Raw genomic sequence first — 12,199 nt, 5'->3', positions numbered from 1 at the left:
GGTTGATTCTTGTGTTTTTTATGAGACTGTAGGCGGGTAGATTTGTCCAATGTGATCCCGCAAAGGCGGTGCCATGTCCTTGCAGGGACTATTGAGACAGAGCGAATGGAATGGCACTAGATGAACTAGCAAGGGCCGGGCAGCGGCGTTATGACAATGTATTTTATGAATGATACGCATCCGCGGACGCCTCTTGAGAACGCTGTGGGTGCTTCGCTAACGTATGAACGGGCGTAACGGTTTCTAACTTCTTAGAGAGCCTCCACTCCTCCACTAATGCGGAGTGATGCGGACGCCATACTGGCGAAGCGTGTTCTATACATTCAGAGGGTATACTGCAAGTTATTCATAAAATGGCGGAGTAGAGCAGATCAAGTCCTACAGAGTTGTCTGAATATGAGCCGATGTGCCAAGTTGACCGCAACCCCTCATGTGAGCTAGTGTGATGCGCTTTTGAAGATAAGGCCAGTATACGGGGTGATCACTTTTAAGCTGTACGCAATGTTTTTTTTTTTTTAATCGCCTGTTACAGATAATGCAATTCTAGTTCTTGAGCTAGATTATTCAGAGAGGCGGAGATTATCTGCACGAAAAAATTGAAACACGTATTCATGTAAATTGTTTTTAATCACTAATTATCTCAAAATACTACTTTACAACACATATTGCAATTCATGCATTGCAGCCGATGAGTTTGCAACAACTGTACTCTTTGAATGAATTCCCGAAATGACACCAGTCTGCAGACATTAGCCATCACATTCGCCGTGAAAATGTACTCTTGTTCAACCTACTTTCTTAACAAAACGCTCTCGTGTGCATTGAAGCACAAAAATAAATGGAACGCCCATTTATCTTGTCCCACACTTTGGGAAATAATATGTCGAAACTGGGGTCATGCTGGAGATTCATTTCAAGTGTATAGCTCTTGTAAACTCGCCGATTACAATCAATAAATTGCAATATGTGCCGTAACGGAACTGATTAAGAAGTTAATTGATGAAATTTATTTAGTTAGCTGAATATACGCTTCGATTTCTCGCATAATGTCCGACTCTCTGAATAATCCAGCTCAAGGATAATTATTGTGCTGTCTGCGATAGGCGATATTTAAAAATTCCCGATATCTTAAAAACGATCACACCGTATAGCAACGCCGTGGCCAGTGCCGCAAATTGCCCACACATGTCACTAACGACAGTTATAATTAGTTCTGCGGAACACGTTCCTCGTCGTCGTCGCCGTTTTGCTTAGGTTGGGTAAACAAACATCCCGGCTGCTCCATTTAGTTCAGTTCCACAAAGATAAAGAAACGAAAAAGTGCTACACATTTCATTAACGTTGCGCTGATTAAGATACGCCCATTGTGCAAGCAGGCGGCGGTGTATTCACTTCCAAGTTCGTCTCGTGCAGGCATCGTGATGTCGTTGCTGTCATGGCCGGCGCTGGTGCCCCTGAGCCGGCTGTCGTACGGAGCGTTCCTGTCGCACGTGGTGATCTTGCTGGCGCAGGCGATGACCAACCGGGAGAGAATCGCCTTCACCTATGCGGTCAAGGTGCGCTGTTCCACTGTGCTCCAGGACGCGAGCCCCGCCGAGCCCTAACCCCTGGCGCAGGCCGCGCTTTTTTGCCGTCTTCTAAAGGCTAACATTTGCAGCTGTTGGCCCCTGTTGACTTCTGAACACAAACTGAACGGTGTTTCTCAGGTTAGCTTTTAGAATTTTTCAGTCGACGCATCTATGGGTATCTCTTGCTTCTTTCAAGTGATTGTCACAGTTCTTGCATGACTGGACAAGGGTTGATGCCTGAAACGTCACTGTGAATCATATTAGTAGAGTTTTGTAAGTTTTTAGTGCGTAAGCATTCCTTGGCAAGTGCCCCAGCAAAGTCTGTTCGTTTCGTGACGACTTCTATCTGCAAAATAAATGTATAATTGGTCAAGTTGATACGTCCAATCGTTATAATAGTGTAATAGTAAATTATTGGTAGCATTAGAAAAGAAAACAAAAAAAGACTAAAAAAATCTGGTTACGTCACCATCGCCGCGTCAAGGTCGTAACAAAAAAGGGAAATAAAGAAATTAACACATGTAATCTTCATAATAGTGTAATAGTAGATGATTATTAGCGATCGGTAGACACGCATAAGCTAGCCAAATAAGTAAGCAAAAGCCAAATAGTAGCCGAGCCAAAGAATGCTTGCCCATTAGTAGACAATTATCGGAATTTCTGTAGCATTTAATCAGTAACTAGACGTATACGTGAAATTGCGTCTTTTATACCATCCCGTATCCCAGCAAAGCCGGTGCATTTCTATCAATGCCACCAGCCTTTGTTCGCGTATAAGTGCCAAAGGCATCTATACTGTGGCATAAAGGTTATAAACAGGGATAACGCATCTTATCCATGTTTATAACCTTTATACCACAATATGCTACTCCGTCTGTCAGCCCCATTCTTGATTTTGCAAAGGGGCCTACAAGAAATTTCTAGCTATAGCAAGGTCGACAATGCTCAAGAAGATTTTCTACCACATCTATTGTAATAGAAAAAAAAACACACCGACATGGACAGGCTACCAACTGCATTTGTTAAATGACGCCGGTTTCGGAAGCTTACTGATGGCATGAGGAAAAATAAGGAAAACCTAAAGACATAAGTTCAAAAGAAAACTACCGTGAAGATGATGAAATTGCTTATAAAATTATGCTTAATACTTATTAAAATATAGTTTGCATCGACGTTCATACGCAATATATCTTAAGTTACCTTATTTGCGCCTGAGCTAAATATACCAAAGGATATAAATATTCAGCGTTTACCCTGTTAGTACAGAAAGTCAGTCAAGGAGAGAATTCTTTAAATCACTGATGGTACATGCATGGAAGAGGTAACCTTAACGGAATTACACTATCAGCGTAGATATTGTTTTACAAACCTCTGAGCGACAAAAAATGACTCACAAATGAATGACCGAAAGAACGTCCTGTCATTTCGCCATTCTGCAACACATTCACGTAACGCCTACAAGGCCATCAAAGTTAAGTTATTGAGTAACTAAGGGATTGGCGCTGCCGCATCTTGCCTCAGCTAGGTATGATTTTTCACGTTTTCGCCTTTCTGAAGCCGCGTTACAGAGGACGACATTTCCACACGGACAGTAAAGCAATCCAAGCATTTCCCCACTGTTCCTGGGCCACCTGACATAATTATATGCTGGCTGAATCCAGAATCTCCTAGACAAATGCAAGTAATGCTTGTCAAGACAGCGACAAGAAACTACGTCAAAGGTACAGGTAATATCTTAAGAGAAAGGATAAACACATGGGCGACGTAAGAAATTTGCATCTTAGAATACTGCGCAGATAGAAATGGGGCATTCGAAAGACGGAGGACTAGCACTCCTACATGTTCCCTTCTCACTGCGTAGTATTCAAAAAAGCAAACATATTTTATAGGCCTCTATTATTTGTTTTATATCGGATGTTTATGCGACAACGCTCGTATTTTCCCTTGTCGTGTGTAAGGACTCTACCTTTCTGACAAGTTCTGGAGCTCTGATTCTCTCAACAAATGAAATCAAGGCAGGCTGGTGAATCTGCTAAGCAAATGTGCTGCCGCACGAGTGAGTGAGTGAGTGAGTGAGTGAGTGAGTGAGTGAGTGAGTGAGTGAGTGAGTGAGTGAGTGAGTGAGTGAGTGAGTGAGTGAGTGAGTGAGTGAGTGAGTGAGTGAGTGAGTGAGTGAGTGAGTGAGTGAGTGAGTGAGTGAGTGAGTGAGTGTGTGTGTGTGTGTGTGTGTGTGTGTGTGTGTGTGTGCGTGTGCGTGTGTGTGTGTGTACGCATGCGTGCTAGAGAGAGAGTGTTAGTGAATGAGTGTTAGAGAATGAGTGTCAGAGAATGGGTGTTAGAGAGTGAGTGAGAGAGTGTGCTTGTGAAAGAGATAAAGAGAGAAAATGTGAGCGAGTGAGTGTGAGAGAGTGTGTGTGTATCTGTGTGTGTGTTAAAGAAAGAGAGTGAGTGTATACACATATACACTCACTGTTTCTCTCTTTAACACACACACACACGTGCGTGGTAATTAGAGATAGAGAGGGGGAGTGAGTGTGTGTGTTAAAGAGAGAAAGTGAGTTTATGTGTATGTGTTTGTGAAAGCGAGAAAACGTGAGCGAGCGAGTGACTGTGTTTGCGAGAAAGAGAGAGAAACATAGAGCGCGTTCGTGCGTTTGTGCGTTCGTGCGTGCGCCTGTGTGTGTGCCGTATCAGTTCCGCCCATTCGTGTAAAGCCTCACCATTCCTCCTTTCTAAAGACGATGAACTACCTGGCGGTGGTGATGGCGTCGTACCTGTGTGCCTACCTGCTGTACCTGTTCTGCGAAGCTCCCGTGGCGACGCTCGAGCGCACGCTGCTGGGAGGCATCGGGAACCCTCGCCGCGATGCCTCATCCGCCACCTCGGCCCTGACCGTGGTCGTTCCCAAGGCCTCGGATCAACACGCGCAAACCAGCTCCAGCATGTGCGAAGTGCCGGATAGTTTGGCCGCACCCATGAGGAATGGTGCGACCGAAGAAAGCACGCAGAGGAGTCATCTTTGACCAGTCGATGTCTGTTTCACACCAGCTCTCATAGAGTCATACATGCCAAATAGGTGCACAAGGTTAGCAAGCACGAACGCTGTGAGAGGGGAGCGGCCATTACGAATCACACCGATTTAAGTGGTGCGTTATCTCTTGGCAGCTGTCCGTGGACTGTAAGGCCAATTTACGCTTGAATGCGCCGCGCCTACTTCATGATAACCTGTTTTGACCAGGCTTGCATGCCAGTGAAAGCAACACCTCCGCCTAAACTTCGGCATAAGCGAATGGTAGATCTTTATGCTCACACGTTCAGGTTGGTATACACGTGGCGCTTCACTGCCACCAACGTTCTACGTTAGAAGGAAAAAAGTTTTATTAGAGCTGAATGAAGTGGCGCCTAAAATCGCAGAGCGTGGTTTGACCAGTCTCCACTAACCTATTTTATTTGTATGTTGCAATCTTCGTCGCACTTGAGTGTCACAACTAGCCTTATGCGTGCGTAAATGCTCTACGTAATATGAAATGGACAGTTCACAGGATTTTAACAAGGCATCTAAAATTTGTGCAGTGAAATCTTTGTGTACGTCATTTCGTCTTGTACATAAACGTACTTCTGAACTTGAACTCTGCGTTTTGTTTTCTCTGAAAAGTTAGGCTTGGTGCACTTAGCACTGATAAAAAAAATAATAAAACAGTGCCAGCAAGATCCAGTGGCTCCCAAGACTAATAATATGACAAAGGATTACTCAGCGTTTAGTTAGGACGTTATTACCCTGTAATTTACTAAACGAACGCAGACACACACTGCGCTATAGCGAATCTCATGCTGCGTGGATGTAAAATGCCCATTCATCTCCCTACCAGATGCTTTCATATTAAGGTAGCAAAAAAAAAATTAATGCCCATGAAAAAATTATGTAGCATTGCTCAACTTGTGGGGACCTGTTACAGCGATATAAGTACGCGCATAATATGGCGAGTACGGGCTTGCTAAAGAAACAAGTGTACCATCTGTGTCGCCGTCATTACAGTGAAACTGCTTCTTGTACTTTGTGGACCGCCATGTTAAACGTGACCGTCGGCCGCATTCCCATTTCGTGGTGTATTTATGGCCACTCTTTCAGAAACCTTGCACTATTCGAAGCTTCTGGGAACACATCGAGGAACTTAATAGATGTAATAAACATTGACAAGACGCCAGTTAACGGCCAAAATTTGTCCCACGTGTTTTTTTTTTTTTTAACACTTTCATCGAAAGCCACATCAGCTTCGTTCCTCTCTACATCGCCGACTTCTTCTGTGGAAGCATACGTCCTGACATGGAATAAATTGTACGAACGCAGTCTACAACAGTGCACAGGCTGCGCTTCACTCAGTTACGGTTGCGCGACCAGCCTGCATTACACACTGTGGTTACTCAAAATTCAGCGACAAGCTCGGTTTAGCTCACGCTCACACGTGTAGTCCTTCACGTGAGAGCTGTTTAAGTGACGAGGAGTGGAAACAGCAGGCCAAGCAAGCGTGTTGACTTTTATTTCCCAGTTTGCAGACATCATCGTTTTTTTTTTCGAACACCACTTTCCCATAAAATATTGCTTTTCGGAGAAGAACGAAAATGCATTCCTCCCCCGTGCGAATCAGAAAATGCTGCAGCATGTGCCCACTGTTCACAGTTTTGCGCTGAAACAGCACTCGCTTTTGGAACATAATTTAGTGCAGAAATAAGCCCGAACGCTGACACCACACGGCAGAACAGCGCGGTTTTATTGTATACACAGAAGACAGCCCTCGTCTGCCAAATGTTGCCTTGGAAGTCGTGGTGTCGCCATTCACAGAATGAGGACAAGCACGCTGGGTACTTGGGTGCCATTAGCTATTTTGCTTTCAATTCCGCGCATGCGGTGACCTGATCATAATTTTGTAGGTTATGATGCCGAATAATGTGTCCCTCAATGTATAGTATGGGATTGCCTGCAACCTTAGACGTGCAACACTTGACGCCACTCTTTGCAAAAGCAAAAACAGCGCACATTTTCGGTGATATTTCAAGGTCTCGTGATTACAGGAATCTCCAAATAGATGGCTCTCTGCAGCCTAGCATGAAGCAGATTTTTATTGTGCGCTGAGCGCCATACAAGATGCCGCGGGTGGGGATGTGGGTGTTCATTGAATGTTTAACGCATTCATCGGAGCAAATAAGTGATATGCTCATATGAAAGAAAGCCTTCGGCTTGATACGCCCCTCATAGAACTTCCCTGCAAACGCTGCGAGGCGTCGTGTCATCTTCATTTATCAGCATGCACAAACTGCCACTGCCACATTCATTTGTAGGTGCAGCTACCAATACCAATAGATTTTAAGGTCATCCCAGGAACTGGAGTTCTTGTGGCTGTCACATCTGTAAAAGTACGCGGGCTTGTTCGTCCTTTTAGAGTGGCCGTGCCAGTTAAATATATATATATACATATATATATATATATATATATATATATATATATATATATATATATATATATATATATATATATATATATATATATATATGTATTTCACCGCTGCTCGTCGGGAGGCAGGCGTGTTAGTAATACCGTAATATACTACTTTTAAGATTGGCCGTGAAAGCCTTCGGCGGCGTGGGGGGGGGGGGGGGGGGGGGATCTGCATGATCGCTGATAAAAGGAGGAAAGGCAGTCGCTTTTGGTCACATTGTCATCTATACCGAAGTATAGGCGCGGCGGAAATGTAAACTGTGGATCATGTAAACGACTCGATGCAACGGAAGGAAAAGCCACATGCACTTGTTTTCTCTTTACACAGGATGCTTTTAGTGTCTATTTTGTTGGGTTAATATCGTTGCGTCTCGACGAGGAAGCGCATGCCACTAGCGTATATGCAGCTATATTTACATCTAAAGGTTACCAGAAGACGCGCCAGGGTGGTACACAGCTAACAGCGCTCACAGCTAAAAGTTACTTTAAAATCTCCACGCCTCAAGACGCGGAATTGGTGGTGATAATGCTTGCCATAAGGGAAACGACACATGCATCTGGCACGATTATAATTGGATGCCGGATGATGACTTTACATATACGCACAAAGCTCCCCATGTACATGCATGCTCACCTCCTTCTACAGGTACGTATACAATGGATTCTATAGGCCATCAAGGACTGCAAGGAAGTTTAGAAGCACACCAGCTCTCCCGTGCAGAGAATTCGGCACCTGCTAACCTGTGGCCTGTCGAAGACACTACAACCTGAGAAAAAAGAGGAAGGTGCAGCGGAACGAAAGGCTGCATATTTTGAAGTCTCGCAGGGCAGCACCGACACTTCTCAATAGAGCAACCTAGGGCCCTATGACGTAAAACTATTCCAAGCTTCTTTTATTCCGATCTCCTGACGTCAAATTTACGTAACCATCGACGCAAGCATCGGGTGGTAATCTGCAGCGTTGTTTGAAAAGCCCAATGAAATGCGCTCCTCGTTTATAGGTCACTTTTGTTTGCTTTCAAAGTGAATAGCTTTGCCTAAATTGCGCGGTTTTTCCTACCTAATTTGCTGACAAGAGGCGAGGACCACGCTCAAGTGGAGAGGGCTTTTGAAGGAGCCGAGTCAGCGCAGTGAAAGTAGATAACCAGATAAGGAGGGTGGTGCATGCCGGCATCTGCGATTGGTCCGCTTCCCCTTAGCTTGCGGTGGCTGGCCGAAAATCTCGGTGGCGTCAACGGAAGGTTAAGAATACCACTAAAATGGATCCTAAGCAAAGAATAGTCGGTAGAGCGATGTCGTATACGTGCCGAAAGGGCTCGATAGCGTTTTACTACCAAGCAAAAAAAAATTATTACACACAAATAAATCCATACTCCTCGGCAGCTCCGAATTGCCATTGCCAGAGTAATCGTCAGCCAGCCATCTTCTATTCCTTTCGGAACGAGGCAGACTCCGGCTATTAACAAAAAAATCAGCTTTGTTAGGCATATTAATGCATCTTTAACGCGTACACGTCACTTTGACGTGGTAAGCTTTTGCGGTTTTGTGACGTCGCGTGACGGACAGGCGAAGTGGGCGCGATCCAACAACTTTTGACCAATAGCAGAGATCTAATGGCGAAAAAGGCCTCGAATCAGAAATAATTACGTTTCTTTCGTTTGGTCTAATCACACATACTCAGAGTGCGCACATGATATCAGACGGGGCGTTTTCGGTGTTCTCGTGACGTCGCATAACAGACAGGCGAAGGGTGTTGGCCCGAAAATGTTTAAGAAGTGTGCAGGGCTGATTGCAGAATTGGAATATAAAAGTTTGGAATAGCTTTAGGCTATAGCGCCCCTCGTCGAATTCGAGAGAAGATGCCTCAATCATACGAAAAGCAAAAACACGCACAATACTCACACCACCCTATACGCGTTATATTAAGTGACCCGGCTCCGCCAAACACTGCAGGGCCTACCCATCAAATAAACACTCCCACTTGTGGCAGTGCCCCGCCAATTCCACTTTGGGAAAAACAATACTTTCGAGACTACTGCCCTCCCAGCGTCCCCGCAGCCGTGACCACTGCCCCACGAAAGTTGTCAAAACGCTAGTGGTTGCTTCTGGCGTAGCACATCAATAACGTGCTAGGCCAGGAGGCATGAGCCTACCAGGAGGCCCACACTGGTGCCTTTGTTCCTTTGGTACAAATGAATGTTATTTCTCTCTCTCTCTATCCAGCAGAGAGTCCACCACTTATTCGTCTCTCTTGCGCGCACCGTCCTGTCCAAACGCCCCGTAACAATATTAATGATCACATCATTCAGCAGTGTTGATGCGACGACCAACGAAGCACATTAAAAAAATATCTTTAATGAAGTTAACGCGCGTGTCATGTGTTTCGGAGTTATAATGTCGCAAGGATTCACAAAGGACGCGTTAGAAACGAAAAACTACATGGTTAGACACCTTTGGTACACTGAAGTCATTTGGCGCGCAAAGCAGTTAACGTCACGATACTGACGACGATTGTGGCACGACGACGAAGGCATGAAAATGACTACGACGAATACGGTGACATGACGATGATGATGACACGGCAACGACGGCGACGATGATACTTCGCTGACTGATATTTTGCATAACGAAGAGCTGTTATTTTAAGAGGAATGCTCACCACAATTGTCGTCCTGATGATTTAGCTTAAGTTCACGGTCAGTTTCCGCGTATAAAGTGTACGCAACGTGTGGTGCGGCATAGCGGGCAGCAAATAGTCGCGGACGGTGTCGCTTTGTAGTCATTTAGTCGTCCCTTTCGAAGTATGCAACAGGAAACAATTAAACAGCAATAAAACGCCATGGTTACGTACGCGCAGGCCCGGTAAACGAGCAAAAACAAAGACGAAAGGCAGGGGGTGGCGCCACATTAAAAAAAAGCCCAGTAACCTTATGGCATGTATAAATATTTTCCCTTAAGAAAAGTATTCAAGTGCGTACAGGGTGACAAAAAATTGAATGTTTGATTTCGGTGACTTAACCTTCCTGTGATGTCTTGTTCTGATCATTATCGGCTAAGGACGGGTTACAAAAGAAGGGAGGACGCAAAAACATTCCGGGCAACACCGACTGCCTGTTCTGCCTCCGCAAAATTAGTACGAGTTGTTGGCACATAATTTAAATGCATAGGAACATATATACTTAGAATTAAACAGCGACATGCTCGCGCGGAAAGCTCCGCGTGATTGGAAAGACACGCAAGTGATCGACTCGACGAAAGGCAACGTGTAATTTCATGGAATTGGGACGCGTGTCTCATGTGTGGGTAATGGCTGGTGTGGCCATATAGGATTAGAAGCATCGAAGGACAAAGCGGCACACGTGGCTGTAGCAAACAAGTGTGGGCGCAGTCTGCTTTCAAAACGGCCATTCGCCTGTCCTTGAGTCAGAAACCTGTACAGGAGGTCTCAACTCTTCGTGTGCTGGGCCTCGAAATCTCTCAGACTGGTTCTGCGTCCTCGCGGGTCAAGAACACGAAGCAGCGTGCTGCAGAGACGATACAACTGATACGTCAGATTGCCAGAAAGTCGGGCGTATAGCATGCGCCGCAATAGCGCGCCACCTTGTCAAGTCTGTACTCCAGCTACGCTTCTTGTGCCAAGCTCAGTTCCACCATATCACGATGGTAGAATGGGTACGTCTTGCGTTCATTAATCGGGAGGCTTTGTGTGCTATGACGGGGCTGACATGCATAACTCCTGCTCCTCCGACTTTACAAACACAGTTCCAACTCGGCCCGATTGATGAGCTGGCGCATCAACGCCGTTCTTACCGCACACTCAAGCTTTCAACATTGTCCACCGCTACTGCGTTAGCTCACTGCATGGGATGCGCAGTACTTACTCCCACCACCACGACAACTCGTGTCCCTCCGTCGCATCGAGTACGACTCACGGACAAGCCACTTGGCCGTCTCCATCACCCGGTCCCTCGCCAGAAAACGGCATCGATCACCCGCCTCAGTTGCACCGACGACGCACAAGACACCCTTGCAGGATATGTCAATGCGAGTATCAATACTGACATGATGAACGCCATAGTGGTGTGCCAAAATTATTCCAATTCCAAAAAGTATTCCAATTTGTTTTTATTTACATCTCCTGTCGTAAACGCTTCGGTAACCCGCAACATTGTTTGAAGCGTGCGTGCGTGTGCATGCACGCACGCACACGCGTGTGTACGTATGTAGGTATTTTGATTTATTTGTATTTAATATGTATGTATATACGTATATTTTATTTGTATGTGTGTATTTTTATTTGTATGTATGTATATCCCAAGCACTGTGAGAACCCGTTTAGGCGAAGCTTTCATCGATGTTTGCGAGGAACAATCGTTGGCTGATCCGTCCCCACCTACTTAAGCATAATCCAGACCAGCGCGTCACAAATGGAACGTTCCCGCCCCGTAAGCCTCGTCCCGCTACACTCTTAAAATTTTCACACCCTTATGGGTGTAATGCAGGTGCATTTATCTTCTCGCCCTTGTAAACACAGTTTTTAACAGGAAAAGGGTGTTGAACACCCTTGGAACACCCCAGTCTTTCTAATTTGCACCCTAATTTTACGGGAGTAGTAGTGAAGAGTAAGCTTACAGTATATGATAAATGAACATTGGCAGTTTACGCGTTTATATTGGCTATACATGAAACGTGCGCTACCTGCGCTTGAATCAGGTAGCTGGAATGATTAGATCGGGGCATCTAGGCAGCAGCGCACTGACTCCGAACAGCGGTCAAAAATGAAGTTTCCCCACGAATGTTGATTTCGAATGGATGAGACTAACTCGCCCACTTTGCATAACCAGATATCTGCAAAAGGCTTCGCATGATCAATGCGAAATGTTTACAGTGCTGTCACTGAATACTTAAAGGTGTGCAAGCTGTTAGACTGGGAATAGTTAGAAGTGAAGGTTAACGGTAAATAGCTCACCAACTTAAGGTTTGTCGATGACATTGGCGTACTCAGCAACGATGCAGGCTGTTTGCAACAAACGTTTGAGGCCTTAGTGATGAACGTGCGAGAGGCTAATTGAAGGTTAGTATCCAGAAGAGAAAAGTAATGTTCCACAGCCTGGCGAGCGAACAAAATCGGCAGTC

General features: G+C 45.3%; 1 protein-coding gene across 1 annotated transcript in view; it reads left to right on the top strand.

Annotated features, from left to right (window-relative positions):
• The window catches only part of LOC142580084 (nose resistant to fluoxetine protein 6-like), a 73,441-nt gene extending 68,250 nt beyond the window's left edge, over positions 1-5,191 (top strand). Inside the window, exons 14-15 of the mRNA XM_075690861.1 lie at positions 1,414-1,556; positions 4,307-5,191. Coding sequence (XP_075546976.1) covers positions 1,414-1,556; positions 4,307-4,591 — 428 coding nt within the window. The 3' untranslated portion in view covers positions 4,592-5,191. The remainder of the gene's footprint in view (positions 1-1,413; positions 1,557-4,306) is intronic.
• Positions 5,192-12,199: the final 7,008 nt, after the last annotated feature.

The sequence above is a fragment of the Dermacentor variabilis genome, chromosome 1 (genome assembly GCF_050947875.1).
Source record: "Dermacentor variabilis isolate Ectoservices chromosome 1, ASM5094787v1, whole genome shotgun sequence".
NCBI lineage: Eukaryota > Metazoa > Arthropoda > Arachnida > Ixodida > Ixodidae > Dermacentor > Dermacentor variabilis.
Note: the sequence above shows the minus strand (reverse complement) of the source record. Positions and strands in the feature narration are given on the sequence as shown.